The 17578-nt window shown below is 45.3% G+C and overlaps 1 protein-coding gene across 3 annotated transcripts in view; it reads left to right on the forward strand.

The window, feature by feature from the left end:
- The window catches only part of TNKS (tankyrase), a 246026-nt gene that overhangs the window by 157137 nt on the left and 71311 nt on the right, over positions 1-17578 (forward strand). For all 3 annotated transcript variants that reach the window (XM_040417872.1, XM_040417873.1, XM_040417874.1), the window contains 3 exons: positions 2569-2755; positions 8868-8989; positions 13814-13905. In XM_040417872.1, the coding sequence (XP_040273806.1) occupies positions 2569-2755; positions 8868-8989; positions 13814-13905 (401 nt within the window). The remainder of the gene's footprint in view (positions 1-2568; positions 2756-8867; positions 8990-13813; positions 13906-17578) is intronic.

Below are 17578 nucleotides of genomic sequence, written 5' to 3' on the forward strand. Positions count from 1 at the left end.
TTTCCTTCAAGTGTCCAGGGCCCCACTTCTCAGTTGTCGCTCGTGAACGTCCAGCCACTGTGTTGCTTCTTCCGGGTCCTCAAAGAATCTGGTGGAACCCAATGCCACCACTCGCAATCTAGCCGGGAACAACATGGCGTACGGAACTTGTAGCACTCTGAGCCTTTTCTTTATATCTATAAATCTACTCCTCCTCCGCTGCACCTCATTGGAATAATCCGGAAAAATGGACACTCTGACCCCATTCATGACCATCTCATCATTGTCCCTTGACTGGCGTAGGATAGTGTCCCGATCTTTAAAGTGTAAAATCTTCGCCAGTATGGGGCGAGGAGGCCTGCCTGGTGGGAGCGGCCGCGAAGGGACTCTGTGCGCCCGCTCAACCGCGTACAGGGAAGATAGGCCCTTCTCATGGAATAACTGGTGCAACCATTTCTCCACAAACTCTGTATCATTGGCCCCTTCTGTTTTTTCTGGCATTCCAACAATTCGCAGATTATTTCTCCGCGATCTGTTCTCTAAATCATCCGCTTTGGCGTATAAGGCAGCTATATCTTTCCCATTCGTTTTTGACGCCATTTGCAGAGGTTGAATAACGTCTTCCAGTGAGGACACCCTCTTTTCCAAATCTGAAGTGCGCTCAGAAATCTTGTGCAGGTCGTGCCTGATTATGGACACATCTGATCTCAGACTGCCAACTTGTACTGCTAGCACTTTAAGGGTACTGTTGCAGCTTGCCACCGCCACCATTATATCTTTCAGTGTGGGCTCCCTTGTAGAATCAACCCGCAGGTCTCCTGGAACTATTGCAGGGACTGCAGATTTGAGCACCGGCTGACCGGAAAAAACCGGGTCCTCACCGTCCATGTATCCGTCCTCCTGATCAGTGGAGGTAGGTATATCATTCCCTTTATCGCTGGCCGAATCGCCCACTCCACCGTCCAGTCTGGCATATTTACTGAGTTTAGCAGCCGCGCTCTGGCTCACCGTCTCCTGCAGCGCCGACCCCTCTCCACTTCCGGCGCCATCTTGGCCTTTCTCCATGCGGTCTTGTTTCGCCAGTTTGGACGATTTCCTCGGCATTTTCAGGCTCCCGATTTTGTCACTGCAATCACCGGACACCTTCCTCACCCCAGGTAAAGTAATTTCAGGCAGTTTGAGTGCGCTTCCAGTGTAAATGAGCAGGATTTTTGCAGGAGCAGTGAACAGTGCGTCTTACTCCATGCACTCACAAGCCACGTCCCTTTCTTGTGTTTTAATACTGAAACGAATTTTGTCTTTGCATTGCCATATTAAGACCCCTATTACTGTTGTATTTTTTATGTGTATGGAGCTGTGTAGGGGCTCATTTTTTGCGGGATGGTCTGTGGTTTTTATTGATACAATTTTGGAGTGTGTATGACACTTTTTATAAAATTTATTTGGGGAAGTGACATGACAAAAAAAGGTGAATCGCCTATTTTTATGTTTTTCTCATATGGTTTGCTGTATGGGATCAATATTTTTATATTTTAATAGTATGGGCGTTTTTCACACGTAGCGATGCCTATGATGTTTATTTTTTTATTGTTTTTATATAAATTTTGGAGAAATGGGGTGATTAGATTTTTTTTACATTGTTCTTTTTTTTTATATATAATTTTTTATTTCTTTTACACTTTTTAAGGCTTTTTTCACACAGGCGTCGTGTGTGAGGGTCGTATAGGATGCGGGTGCGTCGTGGGAAAATCGTGCGATTTTTGCCTGTGAGTGGGGTGAGTTTTGTATGCGATTTGCATTATTCAGTTTTTCCCGTGCGAGTGCAATGTATTTTGCATGCACGTGAGAAAAAACTGAATGTGGTGCCCAGACCCAACCTGGACTTCTTCACAGAAGTTCGGGTTTAGGTTAGGTATTCTGTAGATTTTAATAAGTAAATTAGGGATGGAGGGGTTAAAAAAGAAAAAATATGTTTTAACTCGCCTCATCCACTTGTTCCCTCAGCCCGGCTTGTCTTCTTTCTTCTTCTTCGATGACCTGGGAGGAAAAGGACCTTTTGATGTCACTGCGCTCATCACATGGTCCATCACCATCGTGATGGACCATGTGATGAGTGCCGTGACGTCACCAAATGTCCTTTTCCTCCCAGGTCAATTATTTTTTGTTTATTTTTTAAAGTCATAAACTTACTTCAGTAGGAAGAATGGTGTTTAAAAACTGGAGTAGCGTTTCTGAACAAAGGTGTAAAGTTGAAGATGCACCAAATTTATCAAGTGTGACACCGCAAAGTAAACCACGCAGGCTTGGGCAAACCTGACTTGAAATATTACCCTCATGATTCCCATTGTGTATACATTGATTTGGTTCTGAATGCACCTCTCCTGTCCCTTTCTGGACCCTCAGGTGTTATAGGGCTGTATAACCCTTTTCAGTGTCTCAGTATACTTGCCCATTAGGTTTTACTGCAGTTCTGTGCGCTCTGTTGGTTTGTGCCTTGTATTTGTGTATTCTGAATGATAATGTATGAAATGGTAAAAATTTTGTAATCTGTGAAGATTTTTGTCCTCTAACATATCGGTCCTTTTTCAGCATGGAGCGTGCGTCAATGCCATGGATCTCTGGCAGTTTACACCATTACATGAGGCTGCATCAAAGAATCGGGTTGAAGTTTGCTCCTTGCTGCTGAGTCATGGTGCAGATCCAACACTAGTCAATTGCCATGGAAAAAGTGCAGTAGACATGGCACCTACTCCAGAGCTCAAAGAGAGATTAACCTGTAGGTGATATAAAGAAATTTCTCAAGAAATGTGTTTTTTCCTTTTAGCCTTCAGCCACATATGGGCAAGGGGGAGGGTTGTTTTGTGTCCTATGGTGACAACGCTACACCGATCCCAAAATTTTGATTCACTTTCGTCACCATAAAAAAGTATTGCGATACTCAATACTATGCAAAAAAAAAAAAACACCGAAAAAAGCCGCGTTCATTTCGCATTTTATGAAATGTTTGGCCCATAATAGAACAGTCCTATCCTATTTTTTGGGGTGACAAGGTGACTAAAAAATGGCGAATCGCATGGTTTTTATTTATTTATTTCTGTTACGGCGCTCACCGCATAGGAGATATTTTTTAATAATTTAATAGTTTTGACTTTTCGGACGCAGCGCTATGTAATATGTTTATTTATTTATTGTTTATATATTTTATATGTAAAATTGGGAAAGGGGGGATTTAAACTTAATATTTTAGGGTACTTTCAAACTAGCGTTTTTCTTTTCCGGCATAGAGTTCCGTCACAGGCTCTCTATACCGGAAAAGGACTGATCAGGCATATCCCCATGCATTCTGAATGGAGAGCAATCCGTTCAGGATGCATCAGGATGTCTTCAGTTGAGTCATTTTGACTGATCAGGCAAAAGATAAAACCGTAGCATGCTACGGTTTTATCTCCGGCGAAAAAAAACTGAAGACTTGCCTGAATGCCGGCATTTTTCCCCATAGGAATGCGTTAGTGCCAGATCCGGCATTCAAAATACCAGAATGCCGGATCCGTCCTTCCGGTCTGCGCATGTGCAGACTGGTAAAAATGTGTAAAAAGATACAAGACGGATCCGTCTGTCTGCATGACAAGCAAATGCTTTCAGTCACATCCAGATCGGCGGATCCAGCAGGCAGTTCCAACGACGGAACTGCCCGCCGGATCACACTGCCGCAAGTGTGAAAGTAGCCTTAGGCCTCTTTCACACGGGTGTCATATTTTTGGCCCGGATAAGAGGCGGGTGCGTTGCGGGAAAATGCGCGATTTTTCCGCGCGAGTGCAAAACATTGTAATGCGTTTTGCACTCGCGTGAGAAAAATCGTGCATGTTTGGTACCCAAACCCGAACTTCTTCACTGAAGTTCGGGCTTGGGATCGGTGTTCTGTAGATTGTATTATTTCCCCTTATAACATGGTTAAAAGGGAAAATAATAGCATTCTGAATACAGAATGCATAGTAAAATAGCGCTGGAGGGGTTAAAAAAAAATAAAAAATTATTTAACTCACCTTAGTCCACTTGATCGCGCTGCCGGCATCTCCTTCTGTCTCCTTCTTTGCTGATTGTAGGAACAGGACCTGTGGTGACGTCACTCCGGTCGTCACATAGTCCATCACATGATCCATCACCATGGTAAAAGATCATGTGATGACCGGTGTGACGTCACCACAGGTCCTGTTCCTACAATCAGCAAAGGAGGAGACAGAAGGAGATGCCGGCAGCGCGATCAAGTGGACTAAGGTGAGTTAAATTATTGTTCATGTGAACAGCCCCATAGAAATGAATGGGTCGGTATTCAGTGCGGGTGCAATGCGTTCAACTCACGCATCGCATCCGCGCGGAATACTCGCCCGTGTGAAAGGGGCCTCAGTGTTTTTTTTGTTTGTTTTTTTTTTTACTTACTATTTGCCCCCTTAGGGGCTGGAACCCTTGTCCTATTCACCCTTAGGCCCCTTTCACATGGGCGAGATTTCTGCGCGGGTGCAATGCGTGAGGTGAACGCATTGCACCCGCACTGTATCCGGACCCATTCACTTCTATGGGGCTGTGCACATGAGCGGTGATTTTTACGCATCACTTGTGTGTTGCATGCAGCATGCTCTATGTTGAGCAATTTTCACGCAACGCAGGCCCCATAGAAGTTAATGGGGCTGCGTGAAAATCGCAAGCATCCGCAAGCAAGTGCGGATGCGGTGCGATTTTCACGCATGGTTGCTAGGATGAAAGTCTATTCACTGTGTTATTTTCCCTTATAACATGGTTATAAGGGAAAATAATAGCATTCTTTAATACAGAATGCTAAGTAGGTCAATTGAGGGTTAAAAAAAACAAAACAAATATGAACTCCCCTCCTCCAATTGATCCCGTAGCTGCCGGTCTCCTGTTCTTTCTTCAGGACCTGTCAAAGGACCTGTGGTGACATCACTGTGCTCATCACATGGTACATCACATGATCCATCACCATGGTAATGGACCATGTAATGAGCTCAGTGACGTCACCACAGGTCCTGAAGAAAACAGGAGACTGGCCGCTACGGGATAAATTTGGAGGAGGTGAGTTCATTTTTTTTCCATTTTTTTTTTTTTTAACCCTCATTGGCACTGCGCCACAAATGTTTATTATACTGGGGTGTTGGGGGGGGGGGGGGGGGGGGGGCACGCACTGCGCCACCAATGAAGAAAACTGACCTGTTAATACAAATACAGGAGGCTGGTGCCGTTACCAAATAGCCGGCACCCGACCTCTATGACAGGGTGCTGCGATCCGCTGCAGTTAACCCCTCAGGTACTGTACCTGAGAGGTTAACTGCCGCTGATCGCAGCTCCCTGTCATAGAGGTCGGGTGCTGGCTATTTGGTAACGGCACCAGCCTCCTGTATTTGTATTAACAGGTCAGTTTTCTTCATTGGTGGCGCAGTGCGCACCCGCTTCCTGTATTTGTATTAACAGGTCAGTTATCTTCATTGGTGGCGCAGTGGCCACAGCCCCTCCCCTCCTCCTCCTGTCTCTCTTCTTGCTGGCATTGGCGGCAGCAGCAGCACAGGGGGGAGGGAGAGACTCCTCCACTTTGCTGCTGAGAAGAACATCGGCGGCGGGGCAGAGAACTATCATCTCCTGTGCGCGCCGCTGTATTCAACTGCAGAGCTGTGGCGGGTCTAGTCGCAAATGGCGACAAGACTAAAAAGTCTTGTCGCCATTTGTAAATTCTAAGTCGCATTGGTGACCATTTTGGTCGCCATTTGGAGCCCTGACAGAGTTACAGACTGTTGTTTTACCTAAATAGTGTAAGTCTATGTTACAGCGGCACTTTGTGCCACCTGCCGCTCCACTCCCTCTGGTGGGCACGGCTGCTGCTCTGTTCACCCATTCTTTTGCTTCTGTGTAGGGTTGCAGCTATTGACTATTTTTGTAATCTAGTATTCAATCGATTTAATCGGGTACACTAATAATAAATAATTGATTTAAAATAACATTTTTCTTTATAAAAACTCATCAGCCCTGCTGTGCCACCAGCTTGCCCCCTCAGTGTCACCAGCACCCCCTCCTAGCCATGTCCCCAGCGCCAGTGAAATAAAAGACTTAATTCTCCTGTAGGGACGCTGGTCCACAGCTCCTCCATCTTCTTCCCCATGCTCCTGATGTCAGACAGCTTCGGGTCATAGTGCATCCTTACGTGCACTATGACCTAACGATGTGTCTAGACACAGTGCAGCGGGTTACTGGCCGGCGCGGGACTAGGTAAGATAACGCGAGATTTGGGAGGATAGTAGGCGATACGTGGGGATTCCTAAGGGTGAAGCGTCTGATATATCTGGCCCAATGGCTAAGCAGATGACAAATGTAATGTAATGGATCACATAATTGGTATAGAGACATGATGCAACCGTGGGAGTCTATAAAACATCCATGCCACGCCCACCAATGCGTAGAGTGTCCGATCCCCTGAAGACGCCAGGTTATCTGGCGAAACATTTCGGGCGACAGTCATTGAGGGTGTTTTTAAAGCAGGGGTGTAGCCTATTAATATCGAGTGTATTCAGCATAGTGGAGTGTATTCAGCAATAAGTGTACTCAGCCTAACACAAGTGTATTCAGCATAATAATGGAGTGTATTCAGCATAATAATGGAGTGTATTCAGCATAATAATGGAGTGTATTCAGCATAATAATGGAGTGTATTCAGCAATAAGTGTATTCAGCCTAACAAAGGTGTATTCAGCATAATAATGGAGGGCATTTGGCATCAAGTGTATTCAGCCTAAACACAAGTGTATTCAGCATAAGACTAGGGGAAGTCTGGAGCCAGTGTGCAGCTTCCAGCCCCTTTTTGAATCACAGTCCAGATAGTGAACTGAGTATAAATTGATCCATTAACAAAAAATAGGCAACACAACTGATAGTTTTTAAATGGGTAGATTTAATGGTCCGTAATAACGATTCAGCTGTAATAAAAGTTAAAGGGAACCTGGATTTTGGGTATAGAGCGGAGGACATGGGTTGCTAGATCTCCACTAGCACATCCGCAATACCTAGTCCCCATAGCTCTGTGTGCTTTTATTGTGTAAAAAAACGATTTGATACATATGCAAATTAACCTGAGATGAGTCAGAGCTTGAAAATATGACTCTTCTCTGGTCACACAAGATATGACTCTTATGTTAATTTGCATAAAAGGTGAGAAGTACAAAAATGCATAATACTTATTGAATTAGTCTGAAAATGAAATTAAAAGTGTAATTTATATGTTTAGGGTAACACAATGAACATTCTGAAACGCTCAGTGAGGGTAGCATAGTAGAGGTGACAGGTTCCCTTTAAAGGGAACCTGTCACCTGGATTTTGGGTATAGAGCTGAGGACAAGGGCTGCTAGATGGCCACTAGCACATCCGCAATACCCAGTCCCCATAGCTCTGTGTGCTTTTATTGAGTAAAAAAAACCATTTGATACATATGCAAATTAACATAAGAGTCATATCTTACTTGTGTGACCAGAGAAGAGTCATATTTTCAAGCTCTGACTCATCTCAAGTTAATTTGCATATGTATCAAATCGGGTTTTTTTACACAATAAAAGCACACAGAGCTATGGGGACTGGGTATTGCGGCTGTGCTAGCGGCCATCTAGCAACCCATGGCCTCAGCTCTATACACAAAATCCTGGTGACAGGTTCCCTTTAAATTTTTATGGGCGTATAAGGCATATGTCAAGATAAGGCGAAAACAGTCTTAGGCTACTTTCACACTAGCGTTCGGGTGTCCGCTCGTGCGCTCCGTTTGAAGGGGCTCACGAGCGGCCCCGAACGCATCCGTCTGGCCCCAATGCATTCTCAGTGGAGGCGGATCCACTGAGAATGCATCCGCCTGCCAGCGCTCAGCCTCCGCTCCGCTCAGTGAGCGGACACCTGAACGCTGCTTGCAGCGTTCGGGTGTCCGCCTGGCCGTGCGGAGGCGAGCGGATCCGTCCAGACTTACAATGTAAGTCAATGGGGACGGATCCGCTTGAAGATGACACAATATGGCTCAATCTTCAAGCGGATCCGTTCCCCATTGACTTACAATGTAAAGTCTGAACGGATCCGCTCAGACAACTTTCACACTTAGAAAATTTTCTAAGTTTTAATGCAGACGCATCCGTTCTGAACGGATGCGAACGTCTGCATTATCGGAGCGGATCCGTCTGATGAAACATCAGACGGATCCGCTCCGAACGCTAGTGTGAAAGTAGCCTTAGGACTATAGGCAAATTATGAAATCTGTTCAAGTGACAAGGCGGTGTATCAGTAGTAACAGTGTATCAGTTAATGAAATGCAAATGATTAGTGCAGAATAAAATAACTTGAGGGGCAGACAAATGTTTGTAGTATAAATTTTAAGCTACATTCACACTACAGTGAAAAATGGCTGTGTGATGACCGTTTTTGTAACGTCTGTCACGCGGACATTTTTAGAACAAATTGAAGTCAGTGGGGTATTCACATGACCGTTTTTTTTAACAGCCAGGAACGTTATTACTTCTGGGGGCCACTATGGGGGACATTATGTATACTGCTGGGGTTGGAATTTTATTCATAAAAATGGATGCAAAATTGGTTTAAAAATGGCCATGAAAAACTGTCTCATTTTCATTTTTTGTGTGTGACTGTAGCCTTATATCTGTTATCTTCTATCCATCTGTCACCAGTCTGATGCATCGCAGCTGGGCTCTAGTATGTTCTGCTCATTGTGTCATAATACTGCATATGTAAAAACACTAAAAGGATAGTGTCGGGTATTTCTACTGTTTAGGTGTTGGGAAATCATTTATGGTTAGACTTGATACAAAGTTGTTCACGCATCAAACCTTTAATTGCAGATGAATTCAAAGGACATTCTCTGCTACAAGCTGCCAGGGAGGCAGACCTGGCCAAAGTGAAGAAGACACTTGCTTTGGAGATCATCAATTTTAAGCAACCGCAGTCCCATGAGACCGCACTGGTGAGAACAGAGGGCTTGGGTTCCACTTGTGGAGGAATGATAGTGTTATTTGAATAGCGCTGCCTAAAAATAAACTTTTTTTTTGCCTGAAATTGAAGCAGCGATGCCAAAGAAACAAACTTTGTGAAACATAACCTCCTATTTAAAGGGGTTGTCCGGGTTCAGAGCTGAACCCAGACATACCTCCATTTTCACCCCGGCAGCCCCCCTGACATGAACATCGGAGCATTTCATGCTCCGATGCTCTCCTTTGCCCTGCGCTAAATCGCGCAGGGCAAAGGCATTTTTTGGAGAACCGGTGACGTACCGGGGCTCTCCATGGGGCTGACAGGAACCCCGTTGACGTCACCGGCACTGATGGGTGGGATTTAGCGCTGCCCTAGCCAGTAAAACGGCTAGGGCAGAGCTAAAGCCCGCCCCTCAGAGCCAGTGACATCACCGAACACAGTGCCGGGTGGATGCCTCCGCCCGACAGTGTGTTATTGTAAACAAAAGAGCTTGTGCCCTGCGCGATCTAGCGCAGGGCAATGGAGCGCATCGGAGCATCAGATGCTCCGATGCTAGCCTCAGGGGGGCTGCCTGGGTGAAAATAAGGGTATGTCCGGGTTCAGCTCTGAACCCGGACAACCCCTTTAATACTCAAAGGGGTTGTCTCACTTCAGCAAATGTCATGTATCATGTAGAGAAAGTTAATATAAGGCAGTTACTCATGTATTGTGATTGACCATATTGCCTCTATTCCTGGCTGCATTCATTTTCCATCACATTATTCACTGCTGCAGCACAGATATAAGGTGGCTCGGATGGGAGCTGCTGTATTACAAGCCTATGCACACTCTCACGGTTCCTATGGTGCAAGCACAGCCACTGCTGCTGGATTTCAGGGAGGTCGTAATCCCTGGAAACGAGCAGTGTATAATGTGATGGAAAAATGACTCCAGACAGCAAAGGAGGTAATATGGACAGTCCCAATACATTAGTAAGTGCCTTGTATTAACTTCCTAAATGCTGTTTGCTGAAATGAGAGAACCCCTTTAACTTGGATACCACCTCAAAGATTGTGTCGTGTAATAGAGACGCAGTTGTAAAATGTAGTAGTAGTAGAAGAGTTCATTTCACATAGGAAGAATACATTAGGCTGTCATTGGGGGACATCTCTCAAGCTCTTTACACCACTACTGTGGCGTAAAAAAGCCGCAGATTATGGCATGCCATGTGTGCACCATAATTTGCAACCTTTCAGCTTTTTTGCACTTTTCTGGGGTGGGCATTGTGACACCCGCCCCCCCCCGCATTTACTATGACTTTCGCCAGTAGCTGGTGTAGACTTCAGTTTCTGGTGCACATCAGGGCAGAGATCACCCTAATTTGTTAAGAGACATCTGCCTGTTAATAAAGTTGTCTCATGCCAGTCATGGTAATTGTCCCATGTTATGGTCCTGCAGATCTAGCTGTCCCGGAAAGGTCATAATGATCTGTCACCTCTCCTGACATGTCCGTTTTAGTTACTACTTGCATTCAGTATGTAATAACCATCTGTTCGAATGACTCTCTCCATTATTTCTGATAGAAGTTATGAATGGATTGCTAGTAGTTTGCAGTAAAGGTCCTCATGGGTCTTACCTGTTGGGGGTGCGTCCCTGCACAGTCTGACACTGACAGCACTAATTGGATGATTTCAGATTGTGCAGGGACACCCATCTGGACCTTCATTGCAAGCAATGCTAGTGCTTCATAACTTCTTGAAGGAATAATAAAGGAATGGCACAACAAAGTCCTTAGAATAGATTTGCTAGAATTTTTATTACAAGGAGGATGTAAGTAATTACTAAAATAGACATGTCAGGAGAAGTTACAGGTCGTCCTTAAGAGAGACTCATTTGTCAAACTGCAAAATTACGTGACCTGTCTGTCTTCTTCTTTGATGCATATTTTGAATGACCCTCTCCTCAGCTAGACAACTTAAGGGGGTTGTCTCACTTCAGGAAATAGCATTTATCATGTAGAGAAAGTTAATATAAGCCACTTACTAATGTATTATGATTATCCATATTGCTTCCCTTGCTGCCTGGATTCATTTTTCCATCACATTGTGCACTGCTCGTTTCCATGGTTACAACCACCCAGCAATCCAGCAGTGGTGGCTGTGCTTGCACACTATACGAAAAAGTGCCGGCGTCTCTGGTGACTGGGATCGTGGGAGCGCACGTAGGCTAGTGCTTTTTTTTTTTTTTTTGCAAGCACAACCACCGCTTCTGGTTTGCAGGGTGGTCTGTAACCATCAAAATGTGTATAATGTGATAGAAAAATGAATCCAGCCAGCAAAGGAAGCAATATGGATAATAACAATACATTAGTAAGTGGCTTGTACTAACCTTCTCTACATGATAAATGGCACTTGCTGAAGTGACACAACCTCTTTAAGGCTACTTTCACACTTGCGTTCGGGGTTCCGCTTGTGAGTTCCATTTGAAGGCTCTCACAAGCGGCCCCGAACGGATCCGTACTGCCCCAATGCATTCTGAGTGGATGCGGATCCGCTCAGAATGCATCAGTTTGGCACAGTTTGGCCTCCGTTCCGCTCAGCAGGCGGACACCCGAACGCAGCTTGCAGCGTTTTCGTGTCTTCCTGGCCGTGCGGAGCCGAACAAATCCGTCCAGACTTACAATGCAAGTCAATGGGGACAGATCCGTTTGACGTTGACACAATATGGTGCAATTTCAAACGGATCCGTCCCCAATTGACTTTCAATGTAAAGTCAGGAGTCCCTATTAATATACCATCGGATCGGAGTTTTCTCCAATCCGATGGTATATTTTAACTTGAAGCGTCCCCAAAACGCCTCTATGTTAGAATATACCATCGGATTTGAGTTTGATCGTGAAACTCTGATCCGACAGTATATTCCAACACAGAGGCGTTCCCATGGTGATGGGGACGCTTCAAGTTAGAATATACTAAAAGAACTGTGTACATATCTTCCCCCCCCCCTGCCCCCTAGTTAAAATCACGTTCCGAATCCCCCATCATTGGTGGCCAGTGCGGCCTCACATCTCTCCCCCCCCCCCCCTCCCCTAGTTAAAATCACGTTCCGAATCCCCCATCATTGGTGGCCAGTGCGGCCTCACATCTTATCCCCCCCCCCCCCCCCCCCCCCCTTCCTAGTTAAAATCACGTTCCCCCATCATTGGTGGCAGTGGAGAGTTCCGATCAGAGTCCCAGTTTAATCGCTGGGGCTCCGATCGGTAACCATGGCAACCGGGGGGGGGGGAGATGCTCCGAACGCAAGTGTGAAAGTAGCCTAAGAATCTGAACTGTTAATGTATCAATATTAATTCGTGCTTGCAGTATTTCTCTCTTGAGCAAGGCAAAGTAGAGAGAACCTTTACAGACATGTATTTTTAAATGGATGAATGTGAATAGATGTGCATGGATCCTTTATGGCGGCACATCAAGTCCTTTTGAATCGGTGATAGCAGACTCCTAGTGTGCCATAGTAGGGTGCTTTTACTAGAATATGGCATGACATTGAATGCACACAAGTTCAGAATGAGCCCGGAGTATTGGACTTGTGAGCTTATACGGCCTTAGTCTTTGCTATACCTGTTCTGCATTTAGTATCAACTTAAAGAGGACCTTTCACCTCTCCTAAAATGCCTATTTTAATAGCTCCATGCATTCCTCGTGTCATACCAATTCTGGGGCATCTATTCTTATGTCTGTATGTTGTACCTTTCCTGTATTATTTCTAGTAGAAGTTATGACTGAATTGCTAGCAGTCTGCAGTAAGGGCACAGAGGGGAGGTAACCAGTTGGGGCGTGTACCTGCGCAGACTGAAAATGGTGGCACTGATTGGATAGAGTGAATCTGTGCAGGGACACACCCCCAACTGGTTACCACCCCTCTGTGCCCTTACTGCAGACTAATAGAAATTCATTCATCACTTCTAGTAGAAATAATGCAGGAATGGTACAACATAGAATCATAAGAATAGATTCTCCAGAATTGTTATTACATGGGGGATGCATGGAGCTATTAAACCAGGCATGTCAGGAGAGGTGACAGGTCCTCTTTAACATAATACATCCAAAAGCTGCCGTATGAGAATCCCTAGAGAGACGGGGCGATTTATCTAAACCGGTATAAAGGAAACTGGTTACTCAGATCAGCTAAGCCAGTTTTCCTTTGCACCAGTTTTGATAAGTCTCCCCCACAATGTGTCGTACAGCAGATCTTCATATCTTAATATGAAATGAGAGGTGAATTATTCCCCAATTCCACTTATCCATCTCAACCCTCACATGGATGAAGATTCTGCCGTTGGTGTGGGTGTGATGGCTTATTTCATGCCTGCATATGTAGAAGAATGAGTCCCTCTGAATACAATCTCTCTCCAGTTCCTTCGGTGAGCTCTGCTTTTTCACTGCCTAACAGAAAGTTTTTCAGAGGCGATGCTTGGTTTCAGCCCGGTGTACCAAGTAGACAATTTATTCTCTGGCTTCTTACTCGCCTAGATGACATGGGCATTGCTCATCCTTGGCACTGCAGTTACAAAATCGAAATTGTTTTCAGAGGAGCATAATTTACCATTGATCACCCTCTTACATTTTGCTTGGCGCATTGTATCTCTGAGCTAGACGTTTGATAAATGACTGAAGGACTCCATCAGTGTGAGCTGTGGAAAGACTGCCCTAGGAATATATAACCGAGATAGAGCCGATGTCCTAAAATGCTGCACGATCTAAGTGCGCCTTTAGACACTTTACCTAGATGTTGACTTGTTTTTCTTTGTGTCTAATATGAGTTCTGCTCCCTCTTACAGCACTGTGCAGTGGCCTCTCTCCATCCAAAAAGGAAGCAGATAACAGAGTTGTTGCTCAGGAAGGGAGCCAGCGTCAATGAGAAGAACAAAGAGTATGTGTTCTGTTTGTGTCCTTGCAATTTATAGGACGGCAAAATGCTCCTTCAGAAGGTTGTCAAGCCTGGTGAAACAGTAGTTACTTGTCGGTGTGAATGTTAAAGGGACACTGACAGGGCCAATAAGCATATTGAGGTATATATATGGCAGTACAGGTCTTATAATGGGTATTACAATCATCTAAGTATCCCCCCTGTCCACATTATACATACAGTAAACGTAAGTTTTATAACCTGCTCCAACGGTCTTCAATCTGCCCAAGGGGCGGCGTTTGACCTCTCTTGCGCCCAGCCAGCCTCCCCCAACTGCCGCTTTGAAGCGCCGCCCAGCTCATGAATATTCAGTTTGCTGGGCGGCTTCTGCGGTCCCCGCTCTGAAGCGCTGCGCTTAACAGTGCCCTGCGCATGCGCCGGATCTTGTGAAGTCGGGGACAGTAAGCGCCGCCCAGCGAAGTGAATATTGATGAGCTGGGCGGCGCTTACTGTACCGGACTTCACAAGATCCGGCGCATGCGCCGGGCACTGTTAAGCGCAGCGCTTCAGAGCGGGGACCGCAGAAGCCGCCCAGCAAACTGAATATTCATGAGCTGGGCGGCGCTTCAAAGCGGCAGTTGGGGGAGGCTGGCTGGGCGCAAGAGAGGTCAAACGCCGCCCCTTGGGCAGATTGAAGACCGTTGGAGCAGGTTATAAAACTTACGTTTACTGTATGTATAATGTGGACAGGGGGGATACTTAGATGATTGTAATACCCATTATAAGACCTGTACTGCCATATATATACCTCAATATGCTTATTGGCCCTGTCAGTGTCCCTTTAAGGCTTTTCATCTAAATGAATAATTAATTACAGATATATTTTTATTTTCCAATTGTAATTTTAGTTGGGGGGTAGTAGCCATCTTGCCTGAGCAGCATTTAGAGAGATGCCTTACATCAGCTACATGGGCCTTAGGAGATGACTCATTGACTTTTATGAGAGAGTCTTCTAGGCATGATCCGTGACCTGTGCGGAGGTCATTGTGCATAGAGGGGGAGGACATGAGCATGTTGTGAATAGTGGTTCACATCACCACTATCTATTTCCATCATTCGTCTCCATTCTAGTGCCAGATTCGGTACATAGCTGACCCCAACGGCACTGAATGGAACTCATTGACTAGAATGGGTTTCCATTTCGGAGTCTGGAATTTATCCAGCGTGCAGGATTTTTTTCTGGTGTCTTAAACAGAATCTGCAAGTGAAGCCCTGAACGGTGCCTCCGACACAGATGTGAATTTATGATAATGGTAATAATATGGCTGTTGAGAAATGATCTCTATTGAACAGGAAGTGTCACCCCAGTGTGAGGCTTAGTGGTCAGTGTGAAAACTGCAAGATTTCAAGATACTTTGTGTTTTTAATATGGTGACATGGAAAATGTGAAAACAAAATAACCAAAAACATATTTATAAACATAAACTCAATTCAATCAGTGGGTCATTTTCTGATGACCCATTTTACGTTAAGGTTGTGTTCATATCATGTCTTTGTCCCACATTTAACCTATACGTTGGGGGGGGGGGGGAAAGGATGCAAGAGCTTAAAGGGTTTCTGTCATGAGAAACATCGTTATGTAGCTGACTGACATTAGTGCTGTGCTAATGTCAGCAGTACGTAACAGTATGATTTATTACTGCCTGCCTGCCGCCGTTCCCTCAAAATAAAGACTTGTATAATATGCTAATGAGCCTCTAGGTGCTATTGGGGCGTTGCTGCAGCACCTAGAGGCTCCGTCTTCTCACCCTTTGGCACGCCCATGTACAGTTGATTGACGTCCGAGTTCTCAGTGTCCCATAAATCCCATGCTTGCACCGTCCCGTTTAGTATTCTGCGCAGTGAGTGAAGGACTCGCTCCTGCTGCCGGCTTTCTCACTGCGCGTGCGCCGAAAACTAAACGGGACAGCGCAGGATTTACGGGACACTGCGGAGAACTCGGACGTCAATCAACTGTACATGGGTGTGCCAAAGGATGAGAAGACGGAGCCTCTAGGCGCTGCAGCAACGCCCCACTAGCACCTAGAGGCTCATTAGCATATTATAAGTCTTTATTTTGAGGGAACAGCGGCAGGCAGGGAGATATAAATCATACTGTTACGTACTGCTGACATTAGCACATCCCTAATGTCAGTCAGCTACATAACGATTTTTCTCATGACAGAAAACCTTTAATATATTACACTTCCATCCTGCAGAGTCCAGCCAGAAAGTACAAGTTCGGCCTAATGCACACGACCGTTGTGTGTTTTGCCATCCGCAGAACACGGATGGCCTCCGTGTGCGTTCCGCAATTTGCGGAACGGCACGGACAGCCATTGTTATAACTGCCTATTCTTGTCCGCAAAACGGACAAGAATAGGACAGGTTATATTTTTTTTGCCTACCATGGAACGGAGCAACGGATGCAGACAACACACTGAGTGCTGTCCGCATCTTTTGCAGCCCCATTGAAGTGAATGGGTCCGCATCCAAGCCGCAAAAACTGCGGCTCGGATGCGGACCAAAACATCGGTCGTGGCATGAGGCCTTAAACGGATATGTTTTTACAATTGAACTGTATGGTGATGGATGCTGTCTGGCATCTGCCATAGGGCTCATTCAGATGGCCGTATATGTTTTGTGGTCCGCAAAACACAGATACCGGCCTGTGTGCGTTCCGCAATTTGCAGGTTGCACATGGCCGCCACTCTCATAGAAAATGCCTATTCTTGTCCGCAATTGCAGACAAGAATAGGACATGCTCCATATTTTTTGCGGGGCCGTAAAAAGGAACAATGGATGCGGAAATGAATGCAAAAATACGGAACGGGTGCGGAGCAACACATACAGCCATCTGAATGACCCCCTAGGCTCCATTCACATCACTGGTAACCTGATCCGGCAGGCTGTTCCACCAGATAACAGCCTGCTGGATTGCACCAGATCCACCATCGCTGGATACTACCGTTCACTGCTTGCACTAAAGGGATCCAGCAAGGATCTGGCATGAATGCTGGGTTTCAGCCAAAGTAAAACCATTGCAGGTTTTTTGGAAAATAGTTTTTTAATGAGGATTTGAAGGCATCATCTGAAAAAGAAGAAAGAAAAAAATAAAAATACTACTTTTGACTGTTGAAAATGTAATGTCTTAAAGAGGTTGTCTTCACCAAATGGCATTGCGATTGTCCACATTGCCTCCTGGCTGGGTTCATTATTCCTTCGTATTATACACAGCTCACATCCAGAGGTTACTACCACCCTGCAATCCAGCAGCAGTGGACGTGCTTGCACACTACAGAAAAAAGTGTCTATGCGCACTCCCAGCAAACAGAGAGGTCGGGGCTTTTTCCTACAGTGTGCAAGCACAGCTATCGCTGCTGGATTACAGGGTGGTCATAACCATGGAAACCTTCCTCTGGATCAACTTGCAGGATAACAGGCCGAAACTGGATGGACAGATGTCTTTTTTGGGCCTTATGTACTATGTTACTATATATAATGCGATAGAAAAATGTTATTATCCATATTGCTTCCTTTGCTGGCTTGATACAATACATTAGTAAGTGCCTTGTATTAACTTTCTCTATATAATAAATGCTATTTTCTGAAGTGACAAAACCCCTTTAATTTACCCTTTCTCATTTTACTAAAAAGT

This window comes from Bufo bufo, chromosome 2 (assembly GCF_905171765.1).
Source record: "Bufo bufo chromosome 2, aBufBuf1.1, whole genome shotgun sequence".
Classification (NCBI taxonomy): Eukaryota; Metazoa; Chordata; class Amphibia; order Anura; family Bufonidae; genus Bufo; species Bufo bufo.